Source organism: Bombina bombina, chromosome 2 (assembly GCF_027579735.1).
Source record: "Bombina bombina isolate aBomBom1 chromosome 2, aBomBom1.pri, whole genome shotgun sequence".
NCBI classification, from domain to species: Eukaryota; Metazoa; Chordata; class Amphibia; order Anura; family Bombinatoridae; genus Bombina; species Bombina bombina.
This window is the reverse complement of record NC_069500.1, coordinates 199382594-199406433: the sequence shown is the minus strand read 5'-3', so window position 1 is coordinate 199406433 and position 23840 is coordinate 199382594. Positions and strand designations below refer to the sequence as shown.

General features: G+C 40.0%; 1 protein-coding gene across 2 annotated transcripts in view; it reads left to right on the top strand.

The window, feature by feature from the left end:
- The window catches only part of FCHO2 (FCH and mu domain containing endocytic adaptor 2), a 505609-nt gene that overhangs the window by 69415 nt on the left and 412354 nt on the right, over positions 1–23840 (top strand). For both annotated transcript variants that reach the window (XM_053701433.1, XM_053701434.1), the window contains exons 3-5: positions 9362–9436; positions 9716–9857; positions 10347–10499. In XM_053701433.1, the coding sequence (XP_053557408.1) occupies positions 9362–9436; positions 9716–9857; positions 10347–10499 (370 nt within the window). The remainder of the gene's footprint in view (positions 1–9361; positions 9437–9715; positions 9858–10346; positions 10500–23840) is intronic.

The window sequence follows — 23840 nt, the reverse complement described above, 5'->3', positions numbered from 1 at the left end:
CCTGTGGAAACGAACACTTGCGCAAGTGGTCACCTAGGATCCGGAACCGGGTGACGTCACTCACGGGATTTTCGCTGAGCAGACATCTAAAGGAGCAGCCGGAGTGTCGGGCCAGGTAAGGAGATCGCTGGCAGACACTTGTAAGAAGGTAGGAGAGCCTCCCGGCTAAGTTATAAATACTTGATTGCCTTTAACTAAGAGAACATTAAGGAAGGAGCTCTATACCATTGTGGGCTTTTATTTGTGACCAAATAAGACTGGGGATATAACGGCACCATTCAGAAACATTAACATTTATATCTTTGGATTTACAATAATTAAACCCACATTGTCATTCCAGATCATCTTCTTTGGGGGATCCCCTTGAACTACTAACACCAAGATTAGAACACAGTCATTATAGGTGTTCTCTGCCAGCCCCATTTGATTTGGGGAATCTGAGGGGTTATGTATAGTGTGTATGTTTAACCGGTTTTACTTTATTTTATGTATGATTGATTGTTATATGGATTGTTTGTGTCAACCTTTTATGCATTGACTTATTAAATATCACATCTGTGTTTTACTAATTATTGTCACTTGATCATTGATTGCACTTTGATACATTTATTTCACTTTGATTTTTCACTTGGATAAATTGTTTTTATATATATATATATGTAGATATTTTCCTTTATTTTTAATTATCACCGATTTTTTTTTATCACAGATTTTGCACATAAATAGTATTTTAACGTATCCCTTAAGGGTCATTGGAATTTTGGATTTTTAATTTTTTGAATGTTTTAACTGGTCACGATACAGTGAATTTTACATTTATTTATATCTATATATCCTACGGCTCTATAGCGCCTCCTATATCCACTGATTTTACAGTATTCCAACATACCGACCCCAAACACACCTCCAAGACGACTACTGCCTTGCTAAAGAAGCTGAGGGTAAAGGTGATGGACTAGCCAAGCATGTCTCCAGACCTAAACCCTATTGAGCATCTGTGGGCCATCCTCAAAAGGAAGATGGGGGAGTGCAAGGTCTCTAACATCCACCAGCTCCGTAATGTCGTCATGGAGGAGGACTCCAGTGGCAACCTCTGAAGCTCTGGTGCACTCCATGCCCGAGAGGGTTAAGTCAGTGCTGGAAAATAATGGTGACCACACAAAATATTCACACTTTGGGCCCAATTTGTACATTTCCACTTAGGGGTGTACTCACTTTTGTTGCCAACGGTTTATACATTAATGGCTGTGTGTTGAGTTATTTTGAGGGGACAGCAAATTTACACTGTTATACGGACTGTACACTCACTACTTTACATTGTAGCAAAGTGTCATTTTTTCAGTGTTGTCACATGAAAAGATATAATAAAATATTTACAAAAATGTGAGGGGTGTACTCACTTTTGTGAGATACTGTATATATAAAATGTATGTACTACAAATGATATATTATTGCAATATACTGTATAACTCTGTACAGCAAGAGAAAAATCTGCTAAATGCAAGCATTTCATTTTAGCGATAAAATGACATGCTCTAACAAATGAGATCATATTATGTTATCACTATAATGGCCCTTTTTAACCCCTTCTTTAACAGGAATTTCAAAGAATAATTTGCCCAAAATAGCGGTGAATTTTTAATATTTTTTGCTATCACTCTGTTTAAACTGAAATAGAGCTTTCAATTTACCTTTGAAAACTATATATATTTTTAAAGTAGAGAAACCAAGTTATTGATCTAGGCCTATTTTAGTAGATTTCATGGCACTATTTGGCTGCCGGATATGATCATAAAAAAAAAAAAAATTAACTTTTTTGTAAACTTTGTGTTTCTCACTGAAATTATACAGGGACATTAAACCCACATTTTGTCTTTCATGATTTAGATAGAAAATACCATTTTAAACAACTTTCTAATTTACTTAATTTATGTAATTTGCTTCATTCTCTTGATATTCTTTCCTTAAAAGCATATCTAGATAGGCTCAGTAGCTTCTGATTGGTAGCTGCACATAGATGCCTCATGTGATTGGCTCACCAATGTGCATTGCTATTTCTTTAACAAAGGATATCTAAAGATTGCAGCAAATTAGATAATAGAAGTAAATTGGAATGTTTTTTAAAATTGTATTCTCTATCTGAATTGTGAAAGAAAATGTTTGGGTTTAATGGCCCTTTACTCACAACTACTGCAGTCATATAACAAATGGTTGTAAAAGCTTCTCTGGGATCCCCTTTGTTCAGAAATAGCTGACATGCATGTCTTTGCCACTGATTTTTTGGCAATTAGAACTAGCTAGCTTCCAGTAGTGCAATGCTGCTCTTCAAAAAAGGATACCAAAAGCATGATGTAAAATTGATAATAGAAGTGAATTGGGAAGTTGTTTAAAAATGTATGCTCTGTCTGAATCATAAAAGGAAAAAATGGGCGTTATGTTGAGAATGCATACCCTTCATATTCTGCAGCCTGCTCTTTTCACATTAACTGTTAATCGGTGTGCATCCTGAGCTTTTTAAGGCCCACATTTTCTCATATTCCTGTCTTGTTAGAGGTATAGCACTCTGAAATAAAGGAACAGTCTACACTATAATTTTTCTTGTTTAAAAAAAATAGATAATCCCTTTATTACCCATTCCCCAGTTTTATATAAGCAACACAGTTATATTAATATATTTTTTACCTCTGTGATTACCTTATACCTAAGCCTCTGTAGTCTGTCCCCTTTTTTCATTTTGAAACTATTTAATGTTAATGAGTTTTTTTGGGGTAAGAGCAAACCTAAGTTATCGATTTATAGACTCTCTCAACATAGGGAGTATGCAGGGCTTCCTTGTATCCGTAAGTACAGTCGTATGCAAAAGTTTAGGCACCCCTGAAAATTTCCACGATTTTCATTTATAAATAATTGGGTGTTTGGATCAGCAATTTCATTTTGATCTTTCAAATAACTTAAAGGGACATGAGACCCACATTTTTTCTTTCATGATTGAGAAAGAGAATGCAATTTTAAACATCTTTCTAATGTACTTCTATTATCTAATTTGTTTTATTCTCTTGATATTCTTTGCTGAAATGCATATCTAGATATGCTCAGTAGCTGCTGATTGGTTGCTGCACATAGAAGCCTCGTGTGATTGGCTCACCATGTGCATTGCTTTTTCTTCAACTAAGGATATCTAAAAAATGATGCAAAATAAATAATGGAAGTAAATTGTAATGTTGTTTAAATTTCTATTCTCTATCTGAATCATGAAAGAAAGATTTTGGGTTTAGTGGCCCTTTAAGGACACCGTAATATTTCAGTAGTGAAATGAGGTTTATTGGATTAACCGAAAATGTGCAATATGCATCCAAACGAAATTAGACAGGTACATAAATTTGTGCACCCTTGTCATTTTGTGGATTTGAATACCTGTAACTACCTAGCACTGATTAATTGGAACACACAATTGGTTTGGTGAGCCCATTAAGCCTTGAACTTCATAGACAGGTGCATCCAATCATGAGAAAAGGTATTTAAGGTGGCCAATTGCAAGCTGTTGTTCTCTTTGACTCTCCTCTAAAGCCTTCCTCTAAACCATAATGTTGAAGAATCTTTGTTTTCAGGTCATTAGAGAGTTGTTTTGGTCAAAAGAGAACAACTTGCAATTGGCCACCTTAAATACCTTTTCTCATTATTGAATGCACCTGTCTATGAAGTTCAAGGCTTAATGGGCTCACCAAACCAATTGTGTGTTCCAATTAATCAGTGCTAGGTAGTTATAGGTATTCAAATCAACAAAATGACAAGGGTGTCAAAATTTATGCACCTAATTTTGTTTTGATGCATATTGCACATTTTCTGTTAATCCAATAAACCTCATTTCACTACTGAAATATTACTGTGTCCTTCAGTTATTTGATAGATCAAAATGAAATTGCTGATTCAAACACCCAATTATTTATAAATGAAAATCATGGAAATTGCAAGGGGTGCCTAAACTTTTGCATACGCCTGTATAATTGGGCATGTCTAGTCAAATTTATTCCCAGACTGGTTCCTAGAAAGGAATCATTTCTCAATATGACGTTGAAACTAGCATAGTGGAACCTCTATCCTTGAAGGCAATCACTCATCTGGAGGCACGGAAATTTCCGGCCATAGTGAAATCTTTATTAACGATTAAGAATCAAATCTTTGCCTGACAAAAATCTGCAGACTGGTCGGAAGTAATCCGTATTTTTCAGGCTACTTACCCATTACTGGAAACCCATGATTTAGCGAAGGATTAAATTCAAAGGTCTTCTCAGAATAGAAGAGGAAGGGTTTGGAATACTTAGGGCATCTCTCTGCATCTCCTGGAGAGAGTCACATATCAAATATTAATAAACAGGAGTTATATAACCCCACATAATCTAACTCTGTGGAGTAAATCGCAAGTAAGAGGGTGTACTAGATGCAATTACCCAGCTGCATGACTTATGCACTGTCTCTGTGAGTGCCCAAAGTGTTAGGATTTTGGGTCAAGGTATAATTCTGGCTATCTAAAACCTTTAAGGTATTGTCTTGCTAAGAGAAGATGGTCAAGATAATGTAAATGTGGAATTTATAAATATAGCAATCCTAACTGGCAAAAAACATAATTTTCTCTTCACGGAAATCTAAAAAAAAAACCTAGCTTCAACCAATTTTACGAAGAATGAACACTGAACAGTTCGATGCAGTAACTGATATAGAATTAAATGTTCAGAAGTTTTTTAGTTAAAGGGACACTGAACCCAAATTTTTTCTTTCGTGATTCAGATAGAGCATGCAATTTTAAACAACTTTCTAATTTACTCCTATTATCATTTTTTTCTTCGTTCTCTTGCTATCTTGATTTGAAAAAGAAGGCATCTAAGCTATATTTTTGGTTCAGTACCATGGAAAGCACTTGTTTATTGGTAGGTGAATTTACCCACCAATCAGCAAGAACAACACAGTGTGTTCACCAAAATTGGGCCGGCATCTAAACTTACATTCTTGCATTTCAAATAGATACCAAGAGAATGAAAAGAATTTGATAATAGGAGTAAATTAGAAGGTTGCTTAAAATTGCATGCTCTATCTGAATCACTAAAGAAAAAATTTGGGTTCAGTGTCCCTTTAATGGGGGAACCTTAGCAAATCATTACCAGTTCACTTACAGAAACCGTATGTGGCACCCTTTTATAATACAGAGTATATACAAAATGCTATCGTTAGAGGTGATATGTTTTGAGGGGTACCTTTTTTTCTTTTCTTGTTTTTTTATGTAAGGCTAAAACTTACTTTTTATTTTTAATTAAATAGAACATATTTTAGTTTTTAATATTCAATCCGTCTATCAGTAGAATTGTTTGTGTTTTGTTTTTGAGACTGCCTGTTAAGGCAAAAAGCCCATTTACTATTGAATCCATGGTTCTTTTCAGGTGCAGTTCTTCTCAGTGTACGTTTTTCTCTCACAAATATGAAAAATATTGATACTGCACTAAAAATAAAATGAATCTCCAAGGAGTGAACAGTTTCAAATTAATCTTGAAGGAGACTTGTTGCCCCCCCCCCCAAAAAAAAAAACCCATAACAAACCCCAAAACCAAACACTGTCCTGGTACTGTTTTTGTAGTCAAATTAAACCCCTCTACTAACAGTCGGGTAGATGACGAGTTTTGTCGGTAAGGCTGTTCGTTGCTAATGCTCAGTTCCAGCTCACCTACAAACAACGCTGGTATTACAGATTTTTTTCATCCCGGTGTTAGCCTCTAAAAAGTGAGCGGAGAGCAAAATTTAGCTCCACATCTCACTGTAATACTAGCACTGCTTACGGTAGCGGTGAGCTGGCTAAATGTGCTCGTGCATGATTTCCCCATAGGAAACAATGGGGCTGAGCCGGCTGATAAAAAAACCCTAACACCTGCAAAAAAGCAGCTTTCAGCTTTTAACGCAGGCCCATTGTTTCCTATGGGAAAATAAATTTTACGTCTACACTTAACACCCTAACATGAACCCTGAGTCTAAACACCCCTAATCTTACACTTATTAACCCCTAATCTGCCGCCCCCGACATCGTCGCCACCTGCATTATATTATTAACCCCTAATCTGCCGCTCCGGACACCGCCGCCAACTACATTATACTTATGAACCCCTAATCTGCTGCCCCTAACATCGCCGACACCTACATTATATTTATTAACCCCTAATCTGCCGCCCCCAATGTCGCTGCAACCTAACTACAATTATTAACCCCTAATCTGCCGCCCCCAAAGTCACAGCCACTATACTAAATTTATTAACCCCTAAACCTAAGTCTAACCCTAACACCCCCCTAACTTAAATATAATTTAAAATAATCTTAATAAAATTACTACAATTAAATAAATTAATCCTATTTTAAATTAAATACTTACCTATAAAATAAACCCTAAGCTAGCTACAATATAACTAATAGTTACATTGTAGCTATCTCAGGATTTATTTTTATTTTACAGGAAACTTTGTATTTATTTTAACTAGGTACAATAGTTATTAAATAGTTATTAACTATTTAATAACTTCCTAGTTAAAATATATACAAAAGTATGTGTAAAATAAACCCTAACCTAAGTTACAATTACACCTAACACTACACTCTAATTAAATCAATTCCCTAAACTAACTACAATTAATTACAATTAAATTAAATAAACTAAAGTACGAAAAACAACAAACCGTAAATTACAGAAAATAAAAAAATTACATTTTTTTAAAACTAATTACACCTACTCTAATCCCCCTAATAAAATAAAAAAAAAACCCCAAAATAATAAAATTCTCTACCCTATACTAAATTACAAATAGCCCTTAAAAGGGCCTTTTGCGGGGCATTGCCCCAAAGTAATCTGCTCTTTAACCTGTAAAAAAAAAAAAAAAAAAAAAAAAAAAATTACAATCCCCCCCAACATTAAAACCCACCACCCATACACCCAACCCTACTCTAAAACCCACCCAATCCCCCCTTAATAAAACCTAACACTACCCACTTGAAGATCACCTTTCCGTGAGACGTCTTCACCCAGCCGGGCACAAGTGGTCCTCGAGAGGGGCAGAAGTCTTCATCCGATCCGGGCAGAAGAGGTCCTCCAGAGGGGCAGAAGTCTTCATCCAGACGGCATCTTCTATCTTCATCCATCCGGAGCGGGTCCATCTTCAAGCCAGCCGACGCGGAGCATCCATCCAGACCGGCGACTACACGACGAATGACGGTTCCTTTAAATGACGTCATCCAAGATGGTGTCCCTTGAATTCCGATTGGCTGATAGGATTCTATCAGCCAAATGGAATTAAGGTAGGAAAAATCCTATTGGCTGATGCAATCAGCCAATAGGATTGAAGTTCAATCCTATTGGCTGATCCAATCAGCCAATAGGATTGAGCTCGCATTCTATTGGCTGTTCCAATCAGCCAATATAATGCAAGCTCAATCCTATTGGCTGATTGGATCAGCCAATAGGATTTTTCCTACCTTAATTCCGATTGGCTGATAGAATCCTATCAGCCAATCGGAATTCAAGGGACGCCATCATGGATGACTTCATTTAAAGGAACCGTCATTCGTTGTTGGTCTAGATGGATGCTCCGCGTCGGCTGGCTTCAAGATGGATCTGCTCCACTCCGGATGGATGAAGATAGAAGATGCCGCCTGAATGAAGACTTCTGCCCCTCTGGAGGACCTCTTGTGCCCGGATCGGATGAAGACTTCTGCCCCTCTGGAGGACCACTTGTGCCAGGCTGGGTGAAGACGTCTCACGGTAGGGTGATCTTCAAGGGGGTAGTGTTAGGTTTTATTAAGGGGGAATTGGATGGGTTTTAGAGTAGGGTTGGGTGTATGGGTGGTGGGTTTTAATGTTGGGGGGTATTGTATTTTTTTTTTTACAGGTAAAAGAGCTGATTACTTTGGGGCAATGCCCCGCAAAAAAGCCCTTTTATGGGCTATTTGTAATTTAGTATAGGGTAGGGATTTTTATTATTTTGGGGGGCTTTTTTATTTTATTAGGGGGATTAGATTAGGTGTAATTAGTTTAAAATTCTTGTAATTATATTTTTTTCTTTAATTTAGTGGGGTTTTTTTTCTCCGTATTTTTTATTTTATTTTATTTAATTGTAGTTAATTGTAGGTAATTTAGTAAATTAATGTAATTATAGTGTTAGGTGTAATTGTAATTTAGGTTAGGATTTATTTTACAGGTACTTTTGTCTTTATTTTATCTAGGAAGTTATTAAATAGTTAATAACTATTTAATAACTATTGTACCTAGTTATAATACATACAAAGTTGCCTGTAAAATAAATATAAACCCTAAGCTAGCTACAATGTAACTATTAGTTATATTGTAGCTATCTTAGGGTTTATTTTATCGGTAAGTATTTAGTTTTAAATAGGAATAATTTATTTAATTGTAGTAATTTTATTTCGTTTTATTTAAATTATATTTAAGTTGGGGGGGTTAGACTTAGGGTTAGACTTAGGTTTAGGGGTTAATAAATTTAATATAGTAGCGGCGACGTTGGGGTCGGCAGATTAGGGGTTAATAAATGTAGGTAGGTGTCGGCGATGTTAGGGATGACAGATTAGGGGTTAATAAAATTTAACTAGTGTTTGCGAGGCGGGAGTGCGGCGGTTTAGGGGTTAATATATTAATGTGGCGGCGATGTCCGGTCGGCAGATTAGGGGTTAAAAACTTTATTTGTGTTTGCGATGTGGGGGGGGGGCCCTTGGTTTAGGGGTTAATAGGTAGTTTATGGGTGTTAGTGTACTTTTTAGCACTTTAGTTAAGAGTTTTATGTTACAGCGTTAGCCCATAAAACTCTTAACTACTGACTTTTAAATGTGCTACAAGTCTTGACAGGAGAGGGTCTACCGCTCACTTCTTCCAAGACTCGTAATACCGGCGTTGGGCAAATCCCATTTAAAAGATAGGATACGCAATTGACGTAAGGGGATTTGCGGTAAGCTCGAGTCGCAGAATAAAAGTGAGCGGTACACCTGTACCTGCCAGACTCGTAATACCAGCGGGCGTTAAAAAGCAGCGTTCGGACCTCTCAACGCTGCTTTTTAAGGCTAACGTAAGACTCGTAATCTAGGCGAGTGTAAATAAAAAATAGCATTTACAGGACACACGAGGTCAATCAAATACAGGTTATTTGTGAGTTATATTTTGTTTAATTTCCTTCTGAGTGAACTATTGTTTGACGAAAGAGAAAAAAAAAGATATATAAAGGGAATATAAATATATAGAAATAATAAAATTAGTTTTCTATGGCTTTATCAGTATTTTTTGTTTTGCACTCCTAACTCATCAAGTGTTTTAAATGTTTTACAGATCAACAATAGAAGAAGCATATTCACGGTCCATGAGCAAACTAGCAAAGTCTGCAAGCAATTTTACACAGCTTGGGTATATTAACATTTTTGTATAATTAAAGCAACATTAAACACTAAATACCTACAGCATAGTATTGAGGTTATGGGTGCCACCATGTTGAAATCTAGCTTTCACTGCATTTCTGTGCTAATGTGTTTGTATATGTGCAGCAACTCTCCTACAGATATCTGCAGTAAAACCTAGGTTACAAAATGGCAGCACCCATCTTTAGTGTTATATGTGCATTTTAAATATTAAAAACTGAATACATGTTTTAGCAGCTAATGTTAAGATGTTTTAATTTTTCTCTAGCACGTTTGGACCAGTATGGGATGTCTTTAAAAGTTCCACAGAAAAATTAGCTGGGTGTCATCTAGACCTTGTGAAAAAGCTACAGGAACTTCTTAAAGAAGTACAGAAATATGGGGATGACCAGATTAAAGCTCATAAAAAGGTTAACTTTTATTTATTTTGTTTTTGTTATAACTAAATATTCTTTCATTATTTTATAGAGTTAAAGGGACACTAAACCCAAAACTGTTATTTCATGATTCAGATAGAGCATGCAATTTTCAGAAACTTTGTAATTTACTTCTATTATATATTTTTCTTTGTTCTCTTGCTATCTTTATTTAAAAGCAGGAATGTGATGCATAGGAGCCGGCCCATTTTTGGTTGAGAACGTGGGTTATGCCTGCTTATTGGTGGGTAAATGTAAGCCTCCAATAAGCAAGCTCTGAACCTAAAATGGACTGGCTGCTAATATTTATATTCCTGCCTTTAAAATAAAGATGGCAAGAGAACGAAGAAACATTGATAATTTGAGTAAATTAGAAAGTTGCTTAAAATTTCATGCTCTGTCTGAATCACGAAAGAAAAAAAATTAGGTTCAGTGTCACTTTAAATGGTTTTTAATACTTCCAAAACTGTTTATTTTTGGCAGACAAAAGAGGAAGTATCTGGAACCTTGGAAGCTGTACAAAACATTCAGAATATTACCCAAGCTGTCCAGAAAGCAAAGGAACTTTATAATGCCAAGTGTGTTGAACAAGAGAGGTTAAAAAAGGAAGGTGCAGCACAAAAGGACATTGAAAAGGTAATTTAAGGATGTGCCACTTTGTTTGTGATGTGCGATTTTACAAATGTAGGTTATATAGTTTAAAAAATAGTTATGGTTTCAAATTTTTTAGACAGTTTGTGGAAGTCACATTATGAGCCCAGATAGCTGATTGCTTAAACTACCCCCCCTCCAGAATTTGGTATGAGATAATTATGCTGGTGAAGGTTGCACTAATCCAACAAACTAGTTATACTTATTGTCATCATGTCACTTGTGTCAACGCCCTTACTGCAACATGCCTGTGACTATGCAGCCACACCCAGTTCATATAAATATTGACCTGTCCTATATATATCTTGGAAGTTTTTTCTATCACATTCAAGCTTTGAAACTTACAACATGTTCTTAAAATAGCTTGTACAATTGCATACGTTTTGTCATTATTTTTTCATTTTTCTTGCCAGTGATGTAAAAAGCTAAGGTTTACCATGTGCAACAATAGGGTATAGGGACAGTGTACACCAATTTTCATATAACTGCATCTAATAGACACTACTATAAAGAAGAATATGCACCAATGCTGATCTAAAAAACAGTATAAATCCTTTTAAACTTACCTAGAAGCTCAGAGTTTAGCGCTGTTGAAGAGGTTTGTCTGGGACGCCCAGTGAAAGGGGCTGGAAAAACAAGAAGAGCATACACCCCCCTCCCGTGTATGAAAAGACAGATAACCTAAATAGGAGTCAGCAGTGATCTGTAAACGCGTTTATACATCTGACACTGTGAGGCTTGGTTAGGAGTCTGAAAATCAGCACAATGTTATTAAAAAATAAGCAAAACTATACATTGTTACAAAAACACTCCGAGATGGGCTAAATAAATGGATCATCTGTACAATGTCCCTTTAATAACACAGCAGTCCTAATGTATTATATATTTCAGATAACAGAATTTTACAGCAATGTATTCAGCAACATCTCAGTATTGTAGTCGCTAAGTTTTTTATTTTTATTTTTGTGAAATAAACATATAGTACAATATGTACCTTTTCGATTGCGACTCCTTCCATGCAATACTTCCTCCTTCAGCATTTGTGACGTAGCGAGCATCCCACCCGCTATCTACGTCTTTCCCAAGCTTGTGCACGATATTACACAGTAACTACGCATGCGTATTTACCCACCCAAAGCTCATGCGTCAATGTGATTGCGTAACGATTGTCACAGTTCCTTTATATCAAATCACAAAGGTTTTGTATCTAAATTCGAAGCAGGAAACGGAATACGCATGCGCGGCTTGTGAACGAGCAGGAGAGAGCGAGGACGCTACGGACTAGTTTACGCATGCGCATAATTAGAATATGACGTTGCAAGAAAGGGGCTTAACGCCCCGGGGGGGAAACGGCCATTGAAGACTGTCATATTACTAGGCAGTCAATCAAGTTAGTTAAAATGGCGGGCGGGCGGAATAAGTGTACCGGAGGATGAATATAAGGTAGAAAAATCATATTAATGCGATGTATAAATAATGATGAAAGTCTAGATCATTTTGAAATCACTGTAGAATGGCAAGAGCGAGTCTCCAGAACTTGACCTTCACTTTAAAAAAAAAGAAAAAAAGAAACTTTTAACCTCCTTCAGCATAGTTTTTTTTTAATTTTTTTATGTATATTTTTATGTCTCTATAGTAAATAGTTAATTGGAAACAGTATTGCTTGCTGTGAAATAAATGTTAAAGTGCCACTAAACACAGTAGAACTACATAATCAATAAATGCGTAATTGTAAGAACATTTTTTGTTTTTTTCTGACAAAGTTTAGTTGTTTACATTTCTCCAACATTGGTGTGTCCGGTCCACGGCGTCATCCTTACTTGTGGGAATATCTCTTCCCCAACAGGAAATGGCAAAGAGTCCCAGCAAAGCTGGCCATATAGTCCCTCCTAGGCTCCGCCCACCCCAGTCATTCTCTTTGCCGTTGCACAGGCAACATCTCCACGGAGATGGTTAAGAGTATGTGGTGTTTAGTTGTAGTTTTTTATTCTACTATCAAGAGTTTGTTATTTTAAAATGGTACTGGTATGTACTATTTACTCTGAAACAGAGAAAGATGAAGAATTCTGTTTGTGAGAGGAAGATGATTTTAGCAGACAGTAACTAAAATCCTTTGCTGTTTCCACATAGGACTGTTGAGATGAAGTAACTTCAGTTGGGGGAAACAGTTAGCAGACTTTTCTGCTTAAGGTATGACTAGCCATATTTCTAACAAGACTGTGTAATGCTGGAAGGCTGTCATTTCCCCTCATGGGGACCGGTAAGCCATTTTCTTAGTCTCAAGCAGAATAAAGGGCTTAATATGGGCTATAAAACTGGTAGACACTTTTATGGGCAAAATCGATTGCTTTATTTGGGCATTTTATACATGTTTATGCTGGTATTTCACACTTATAAACTTGGGGAACGTTTTTTAACGTCAGGCACTATGTTAGACACCTTTTCCAGTAAGGAAGGGCCTTCCCAGTTGTTGGCTGAGCCTCATTTTCGCGCCATTATTGCGCAGTTGTTTTTGAGAGCAAGACATGCAGATGCATGTGTGAGGACCTGAAGATAGTTGGAAAAGTTCCTAGAAGGCGTCATTTGGTATCGTATTCCCCTCTGGGCTTGGTAAAGTCGCAGCAAAGGCTGTAGCTGGGACTGTAGAGGGGTTAAAACTGTAATCGGCTCCGGTTTTGTTATTTTAAGGGTTAAAGCTCTGAAAATTGGTGTGCAATACTTTTAATGCTTTAAGACACTGTGGTGAAATTTTGGTAAATTTTGAACAATTCCTTCATATTTTTTCACATATTCAGTAATAAAGTGTGCTCTGTTTAAAATTTAAAGAGACAGTAACGGTTTTGTTTTAAAACGGTTTTTGTGTTTTACTGACAAGTTTAAGCCTGTTTAACATGTCTGTGCCTTCAGATAAGCTATGTTCTATATGCATGAAAGTCAATGTGTCTACCCCTTCTAAATTATGTGATAATTGTGCCAAAGCGTCCAAACAAAGTAAGGACAGTACTGTCACAGATAATGAAGTTGCCCAAGTTGATTCATCAGATGAAGGGAGTAGACATGGTTCTACATCATCTCCTTCTGTGTCTACACCAGTTTTGCCCACGCAGGAGGCCCCTAGTACTTCTAGCGCGCCAATGCTTATTACCATGCAACAATTGACGGCTGTAATGGATAACTCCATAGCAAATATATTATCCAAAATGCCTGCATATCAGAGAAAGCGCGATTGCTCTGTTTTAAACACTGAAGAGCAGGAGGGCGCTGATGATAATTGTTCTGTCATACCCTCGCACCAATCTGAAGGGGCCATGAGGGAGGTTTTGTCAGATGGGGAAATTTCAGATTCAGGAAAAATTTCCCAACAGGCTGAACCTGATGTTGTGACATTTAAATTAGAACATCTCCGCGCACTGCTTAAGGAGGTGTTATCTACTCTAAATGAATGGTCATTCCAGAAAAATTATGCAAGATGGACAAGTTCCTAGAGGTTCCGGTGCACCCCGACGCTTTTCCTATACCCAAGCGGGTGGCGGACATAGTGAATAAGGAATGGGAGAAGCCCGGCATACCTTTTGTTCCCCCTCCTATATTTAAGAAATTATTTCCTATGGTCGACCCCAGAAAGGACTTATGGCAGACAGTCCCTAAGGTCGAGGGGGCGGTTTCTACTCTAAACAAGCGCACTACTATTCCTATCGAGGATAATTGTGCTTTCAAAGATCCTATGGATAAAAAATTAGAGGGTTTGCTTAAAAAGATTTCTCCTTGTAAGTGTAGTCAGTCCACGGGTCATCCATTACTTATGGGATTATATCTCCTCCCTAACAGGAAGTGCAAGAGGATCACCCAAGCAGAGCTGCTATATAGCTCCTCCCCTCTACGTCATACCCAGTCATTCTCTTGCACCTAACTAATAGATAGGACGTGTGAGAGGACTGTGGTTGTTAAACTTAGTTTTTATTTCTTCAATCAAAAGTTTATTATTTTAAACGGCACCGGAGTGTGTTGTTTCTTCTCAGGCAGCATTAGAAGAAGAATCTACCTGAGTTTGTCTATGATCTTAGCGGTCGTAACTAAGATCCACTTGCTGTTCTCTGCCATTCTGAGGAGTGAGGTAACTTCAGAACAGGGGATAGCAGGCAGGGCTCACCTGCAAGGAGGTATGTTGCAGTATATTATTTTCTAAGGAATGGAATTGACTGAGAAAATACTGCTAATACCGATGTAATGTAAGTGCAGCCTTAAATGCAGTAGTAGCGACTGGTATCAGGCTGATATGTATGTATGTATACTCTGAGGTATTTCTGGGGAATGGAATTTCACTAAGAAAATACTGTCTATATTTAAGTAATATTTGAGCCTGCACTGCAGTGAAAGCGACTAGCAGCAGGCTTATTAATAACATTTCATAATTTTCATTTTTAAAACGTTTACTGGCATGTTAATCGTTTTTTCTGAGGTACTTGGTGATAAAAATTTATGGGCATGATTTTTACCACATGGCTGTCGTTTGTTTCTGAATAAAATCAGTTTACTGAGCTTCCCCACTGTTGTAATATGAGTGGGAGGGGCCTATTTTAGCGCTTTATTGCGCAGTTAAAATTTAGTCACAGTCTTCCTATTTCTTCCTCCATGATCCAGGACGTCTCTACAGAGCTCAGGGGTCTCCAAAACTAGTTTTGAGGGAGGTAATCACTCACAGCAGACCTGTGATAGTGTGTTTTGACTGTGATAAAAACGTTAATATTAAATTGTTATCCGTTTTTTGGGTATTAAGGAGTTAATCATCCATTTGCTGGTGGGTGCAATCCTTTGCTAACTTTATACATTTACTGTGAAAAATTGGTTGCTATAACTATTTTGGTTCATTGTTATTTCAACTGTGACAGTTTTTTGTGCTTCTTAAAGGCACAGTAGCGTTTTTTATATTGCTTGTAAATTTATTTAGAAAAGTATTTCCAAGCTTGCTAGTCTCATTGCTAGTTTGTTTAAACATGTCTGACACAGATGAATCTCTTTGTTCACTATGTTTAAAGGCCAATGTGGAGCCCAATAGAAATTTGTGTACTAATTGCATTGATGCTACTTTAAATAAAAGCCAATCTGTACATGTAAAGAAATTATCACCAGACAACGAGGGGGAAGTTATGCCGACTAACTCTCCTCACGTGTCAGTACCTTCGCCTCCCGCTCAGGAGGTGCGTGATATTGTGGCGCCAAGTACATCAGGGCGGCCCATACAAATCACTTTGCAAGACATGGCTAATGTTATGACTGAAGTACTATCTAAATTGCCAGAATTTAGGGGTAAACGCGATCACTCTGGGGTAAGAACAGAGTGCGCTGATAATAATAGAGCCATGTCTGATACTGCGTCAAAATTTGCAGAACATGAGGACGGAGAGCTTCATTCTGTGGGTGACGGATCTGATCCAAGTAAACTGGATTCAGACATTTCAAATTTTAAATTTAAGCTTGAGAACCTCCGTGTATTACTAGGGGAGGTATTAGCGGCTCTGAATGATTGTAACACGGTTGCAATTCCAGAGAAAGTATGTAGGCTGGATAAATATTTTGCGGTACCGGCGTGTATTGACGTTTTTCCTATACCTAAAAGACTTACAGAAATTGTTAACAAGGAGTGGGATAGACCCGGTGTGCCTTTTTCACCCCCTCCTATATTTAGAAAAATGTTTCCAATAGACGCCACCACACGGGACTTATGGCAGACGGTCCCTAAGGTGGAGGGAGCAGTTTCTACTCTGGCTAAGCGCACCACTATCCCGGTGGAGGATAGCTGTGCTTTTTCAGATCCAATGGATAAAAAGTTAGAGGGTTACCTTAAGAAAATGTTTGTTCAGCAAGGTTTTATATTACAACCCCTTGCATGCATTGCGCCTGTCACGGCTGCGGCGGCATTCTGGTTTGAGTCTCTGGAAGAGACCCTTAGCACAGCTCCATTGGATGAGATTATAGACAAGCTTAAAGTCCTTAAGCTAGCTAATTCATTTATTTCTGATGCCGTAGTACACTTAACTAAGCTTACGGCTAAGAACTCCGGATTCGCCATTCAAGCGCGTAGAGCGCTGTGGCTTAAATCCTGGTCAGCTGATGTGACTTCTAAATCTAAATTGCTTAACATTCCTTTCAAAGGGCAGACATTATTCGGGCCCGGTTTGAAAGAAATTATCGCTGACATTACTGGAGGTAAGGGCCATGCCCTGCCTCAAGACAGGGCCAAACCAAGGGCTAAACAGTCTAATTTTCGTGTCTTTCGTAACTTCAAGGCAGGAGCAGCATCAACTTCCTCCGCTCCAAGACAGGAAGGAACTGTTGCTCGCTACAGACAGGGCTGGAAACCTAACCAGTCCTGGAACAAGGGCAAGCAGGCCAGAAAACCTGCTGCTGCCCCTAAGACAGCATGAAGTGAGGGCCCCCGATCCGGAAACGGATCTAGTGGGGGGCAGACTTTCTCTCTTTGCCCAGGCTTGGGCAAGAGATGTCCAGGATCCCTGGGCGTTAGAGATCATATCTCAGGGATATCTTCTGGACTTCAAAGCTTCTCCTCCAAAAGGGAGATTTCATCTTTCAAGGTTGTCAGCAAACCAGATAAAGAAAGAGGCGTTTCTACGCTGTGTACAAGACCTCTTACTAATGGGAGTGATCCACCCAGTTCCGCGGTCGGAACACGGACAAGGGTTTTACTCAAATCTGTTTGTGGTTCCCAAAAAAGAGGGAACCTTCAGACCAATCTTGGACTTAAAGATCCTAAACAAATTCCTAAGAGTTCCATCGTTCAAAATGGAAACTATTCGGACCATCTTACCTATGATCCAAGAGGGTCAGTACATGACCACAGTGGATTTAAAGGATGCCTACCTTCACATACCGATTCACAAGGATCATTACCGGTATCTAAGGTTTGCCTTCCTAAACAGGCATTACCAGTTTGTAGCTCTTCCCTTCGGGTTAGCTACAGCTCCAAGAATCTTTACAAAGGTTCTGGGCTCTCTTCTGGCGGTACTAAGACCGCGAGGAATAGCGGTAGCTCCGTACCTAGACGACATTCTGATACAAGCGTCAAGTTTCCAAACTGCCAAGTCTCATACAGAGTTAGTTCTGGCATTTCTAAGGTCGCATGGGTGGAAGGTGAACGTAGAAAAGAGTTCTCTATTGCCACTCACAAGAGTTCCCTTCTTAGGGACTCTTATAGATAATGTAGAAATTAAAATTTACCTGACGGAGGACAGGTTATCAAAACTTCTAAATGCTTGCCGTGTCCTTCATTCCATTCAACACCCGTCAGTGGCTCAATGCATGGAGGTAATCGGCTTAATGGTAGCGGCAATGGACATAGTACCTTTTGCACGCCTGCATCTCAGACCGCTGCAATTGTGCATGCTAAGTCAGTGGAATGGGGATTACTCAGATTTGTCCCCTATGCTAAATCTGGATCAAGAGACCAGAGATTCTCTTCTATGGTGGCTTTCTCGGCCACATCTGTCCAGGGGGATGCCCTTCCGCAGGCCAGATTGGACGATTGTAACAACAGACGCCAGCCTGCTAGGTTGGGGCGCAGTCTGGAATTCCCTGAAGGCTCAGGGATCATGGACTCAGGAGGAGAGACTCCTTCCAATAAACATTCTGGAATTAAGAGCAGTTTTCAATGCTCTTCTGGCTTGGCCTCAGTTAGCAACTCTGAGGTTCATCAGGTTTCAGTCGGACATCATCACGACTGTGGCTTACATCAACCATCAGGGAGGGACAAGGAGTTCCCTAGCGATGATGGAAGTCTCAAAGATAATTCGCTGGGCAGAGTCTCACTCTTGCCACCTGTCAGCGATCCACATCCCAGGCGTGGAGAACTGGGAGGCGGATTTCCTAAGTCGCCAGACTTTTCATCCGGGGGAGTGGGAACTTCATCCGGAGGTGTTTGCCCAACTGCTTCATCATTGGGGCAAACCAGATCTGGATCTCATGGCGTCTCGCCAGAACGACAAGCTTCCTTGTTACGGATCCAGGTCCAGGGACCCGGGAGCGGTACTGATAGATGCTCTGACAGCACCTTGGGTCTTCAACATGGCTTATGTGTTTCCACCCTTCCCGATGCTTCCTCGATTGATTGCCAGGATCAAACAGGAGAGAGCATCGATGATTCTAATAGCGCCTGCGTGGCCACGCAGGACCTGGTATGCAGATCTGGTGGACATGTCGTCCTGTCCACCATGGTCTCTGCCTCTGAGACAGGACCTTCTGATTCAGGGTCCTTTCAAACATCCAAATCTAATTTCTCTGAGGCTGACTGCATGGAGATTGAACGCTTGATTCTATCAAAGCGGGGATTCTCGGAGTCAGTGATTGATACCTTAATACAGGCTAGGAAACCTGTTACCAGGAAAATTTACCATAAAATATGGCGTAAATACTTATATTGGTGCGAATCCAAGAGTTACTCATGGAGTAAGGTTAGGATTCCTAGGATATTGTCTTTTCTACAAGAAGGTTTAGAAAAGGGTTTATCTGCTAGTTCGTTAAAGGGACAGATCTCAGCTCTGTCTATCCTTTTACACAAACGTCTGTCAGAAGTTCCAGACGTTCAGGCTTTTTGTCAGGCTTTGGCTAGGATTAAGCCTGTGTTTAAGACTGTTGCTCCGCCGTGGAGCTTAAACTTAGTTCTTAACGTTCTGCAAGGTGTTCCGTTTGAACTCCTTCATTCCATTGATATCAAGCTGTTATCTTGGAAAGTTCTGTTTTTAATGGCTATTTCCTCGGCTCGAAGAGTCTCTGAGTTATCGGCCTTACATTGTGATTCTCCTTATCTGATTTTTCATTCAGACAAGGTAGTTCTGCGTACTAAACCTGGGTTCTTACCTAAGGTAGTCACTAACAAGAATATCAATCAAAAGATTGTTGTTCCATCATTGTGCCCTAACCCTTCTTCAAAGAAGGAACGACTTCTGCACAATCTGGACGTCGTCCGTGCCCTGAAATTTTATTTGCAGGCAACTAAGGATTTTCGTCAAACTTCTTCCCTGTTTGTCGTTTATTCTGGACAGAGGAGAGGTCAAAAAGCTTCGGCTACACCTCTCTCTTTTTGGCTTCGTAGCATAATACGTTTAGCCTATGAGACTGCTGGACAGCAGCCTCCTGAAAGGATTACAGCTCATTCTACTAGAGCTGTGGCTTCCACTTGGGCCTTTAAGAATGAGGCCTCTGTTGAACAGATTTGCAAGGCTGCAACTTGGTCTTCACTTCACACTTTTTCAAAATTTTACAAATTTGACACTTTTGCTTCTTCGGAGGCTGTTTTTGGGAGAAAGGTTCTACAGGCAGTGGTTCCTTCCGTGTAAAGATCCTGCCTGTCCCTCCCGTCATCCGTGTACTTTTAGCTTTGGTATTGGTATCCCATAAGTAATGGATGACCCGTGGACTGACTACACTTAACAGGAGAAAACATAATTTATGCTTACCTGATAAATTCCTTTCTCCTGTAGTGTAGTCAGTCCACGGCCCGCCCTGTTTTTTACGGCAGGTCTAAATTTTAAATTAAACTCCAGTCACCACTGCACCCTATAGTTTCTCCTTTCTCGTTTGGTTTCGGTCGAATGACTGGGTATGACGTAGAGGGGAGGAGCTATATAGCAGCTCTGCTTGGGTGATCCTCTTGCACTTCCTGTTAGGGAGGAGATATAATCCCATAAGTAATGGATGACCCGTGGACTGACTACACTACAGGAGAAAGGAATTTATCAGGTAAGCATAAATTATGTTTTTTGTACAGCAAGGTTACCTTCTTCAACCCATTTCGTGCATTGTTCCTGTCACTACAGCAGCGTGGTTCTGGTTCGAGGAACTAGAAAAGTCGCTCAGTAGAGAGACTCCATATGAGGAGGTTATGGACAGTGTTCACGCACTTAAGTTGGCTAACTCTTTTATTTTAGATGCCGCTTTGCAAATAGCTAGATTAGCGGCGAAAAATTCAGGGTTTGCAATTGTGGCGCGCAGAGCGCTTTGGCTAAAGTCTTGGTCAGCGGATGTATCATCCAAGACAAAATTGCTTAATATCCCCTTCAAGGGTAAAACTCTTTTTGGGCCAGAATTGAAAGAGATTATCTCAGACATCACTGGGGGAAAGGGCCACGCCCTCCCACAAGATAGGCCTTTCAAAGCCAAGAATAAGTCTAATTTTCGTTCCTTTCGTAATTCCAGGAACGGACCGGGCTCTAATTCTGCATCCTCTAAGCAAGAGGGTAATACTTCACAGACCAAACCAGCCTAAAAACCGATGCAAGGCTGGAACAAGGGTAAGCAGGCCAAGAAGCCTGCCGCTGCTAACAAAACAGCATGAAGGAGTAGCCCCCGATCCGGGACCGGATCTAGTGGGGGGCAGACTCTCTCTCTTTGCTCAGGCTTGGGCAAGAGATGTTCAGGATCCCTGGACGCTAGAAATAGTTTCTCAGGGTTATCTTCTGGAATTCAAGGAACTACCCCCAAGGGGAAGGTTCCACATGTCTCACTTATCCTCAAACCAAATAAAGAGACAGGCATTCTTACATTGTGTAGAAGACCTGTTAAAGATGGGAGTGATACACCCAGTTCCAACGGCGGAACAAGGAATGGGATTTTACTCAAATCTGTTTGTAGTTCCCAAAAAAGAGGGAACTTTCAGACCAATCCTGGATTTAAAGATCCTAAACAAATTTCTCAGAGTACCATCGTTCAAGATGGAAACCATTCGAACCATTCTACCCACAATTCAGGAAGGTCAATTTATGACTACCGTGGATCTAAAGGATGCGTATCTACATATCCCTATCCACAAAGAACATCATCAGTTCCTAAGGTTCGCCTTTCTGGACAAACATTACCAGTTTGTGGCCCTCCCATTCGGGTTAGCCACTGCTCCAAGGATTTTCACAAAGGTACTCAGGTCCCTTCTAGCGGTTCTAAGACCAAGGGGCATTGCAGTAGTACCGTACTTGGACGACATTCTAATACAAGCGTCGTCTCTTTCAAAGGCAAAGGCTCACTCAGACATCGTTCTGGCCTTTCTCAGATCTCGCGGATGGAAGGTGAACATAGAAAAAAGTTCCCTGTCTCCGTCGACGAGAGTTCCCTTCTTGGGAACAATAATAGATTCCTTAGAAATGAGGATTTTCTTGACAGAAGTCAGAAAGTCAAAACTTCTAAACGCTTGTCAAGTTCTTCATTCTATTCCTCGTCCTTCCGTAGCTCAGTACATGGAAGTAGTAGGATTGATGGTTGCAGCAATGGACATAGTTCCTTTTGCGCGAATTCATCTAAGACCATTACAACTGTGCATGCTGAAACAGTGGAATGGGGACTATACAGACTTGTCTCCAGTGATTCAAGTAGATCAGAAGACCAGAGACTCACTCCGTTGGTGGCTAACCCAGGATCACCTATCCCAGGGAATGAGCTTCCGCATTCCAGAGTGGGTCATCGTCACGACCGACGCCAGCCTAGTGGGCTGGGGCGCGGTCTGGGAATCCCTGAAAGCTCAGGGACTGTGGTCTCGGGAAGAGTCTCTTCTCCCGATAAACATTCTGGAACTAAGAGCGATATTCAATGCTCTCAGGGCTTGGCCTCAGCTAGCAAAGGCCAGATTCATAAGATTCCAATCAGACAACATGACGACTGTTGCGTATCTCAATCATCAGGGGGGAACAAGGAGTTCCCTGGCGATGAAAGAAGTGACCAAAATAATACAATGGGCGGAGAATCACTCCTGCCACCTATCTGCGATCCACATTCCAGGTGTGGAAAACTGGGAAGCGGATTATTTGAGTCGTCAGACATTCCATCCGGGGGAGTGGGAACTCCACCCGGAGATCTTTGCCCAGTTGACGCAACTATGGGGCGTTCCAGATATGGATCTGATGGCGTCTCGTCAGAACTTCAAGGTTCCTTGCTACGGGTCCAGATCCAGGGATCCCAAGGCGACTCTAGTGGATGCACTAGTAGCGCCTTGGACCTTCAACCTAGCTTATGTGTTTCCACCGTTTCCTCTCATTCCCAGGCTGGTAGCCAGGATCAAACAGGAGAGGGCCTCGGTGATCTTGATAGCTCCTGCGTGGCCACGCAGGACTTGGTATGCAGACCTGGTGAATATGTCATCGGTTCCACCATGGAAGCTACCTTTGAGACAGGACCTTCTTGTTCAGGGTCCATTCGAACATCCAAATCTGGTCTCCTTCCAGCTGACGGCTTGGAGATTGAACGCTTGATTCTATCAAAGCGTAGATTTTCAGATTCCGTGATAGATACTCTGGTTCAAGCCAGAAAACTGGTAACTAGAAAGATTTACCATAAAATATGGAAAAGATATATCTGCTGGTGTGAATCCAAGGGATTCCCATGGAATAAGATAAAGATTCCTAGGATTCTTTCCTTTCTACAAGAAGGTTTGGATAAAGGATTATCTGCAAGTTCTCTAAAGGGACAGATTTCTGCTTTATCTGTCCTACTAAACAAACGACTGGCAGTTGTGCCAGATGTTCAAGCATTTGTTCAGGCTTTGGTTAGGATCAAGCCTGTTTACAGACCTTTGACTCCTCCCTGGAGTTTAAATCTAGTTCTTTCAGTTCTTCAAGGGGTTCCGTTTGAACCTTTACATTCAATAGATATTAAGTTGTTATCTTGGAAAGTTTTGTTTTTGGTTGCTATTTCTTCTGCTAGAAGAGTTTCTGAGTTATCTGCTCTACAGTGTACTCCACCCTATCTGGTGTTCCATTCAGATAAGGTTATTTTGCGTACTAAGCCTGGTTTTCTACCAAAGGTTGTTTCCAACAAAAATATTAATCAGGAGATAGTTGTACCTTCTTTGTGTCCGAATCCAGTTTCAAAGAAGGAACGTTTGCTACACAATTTAGATGTAGTCCGTGCTCTAAAATTCTACTTAGAAGCTACAAAGGAGTTCAGACAAACTTCTTCTCTGTTTGTCGTCTATTCTGGTAAAAGGAGAGGTCAAAAAGCAACTTCTACCTCTCTTTCCTTTTGGCTTAAAAGCATCATCCGATTGGCTTATGAGACTGCCGGACGGCAGCCTCCTGAAAGAATCACAGCTCACTCCACTAGGGCTGTAGCTTCCACATGGGCCTTCAAGAACGAGGCTTCTGTTGATCAGATATGTAAGGCAGCGACTTGGTCTTCACTGCACACTTTTGCCAAATTTTACAAATTTGATACTTTTGCTTCTTCGGAGGCTATTTTTGGGAGAAAGGTTTTGCAAGCCGTGGTGCCTTCCGTTTAGGTAACCTGATTTGCTCCCTCCCTTCATCCGTGTCCTAAAGCTTTGGTATTGGT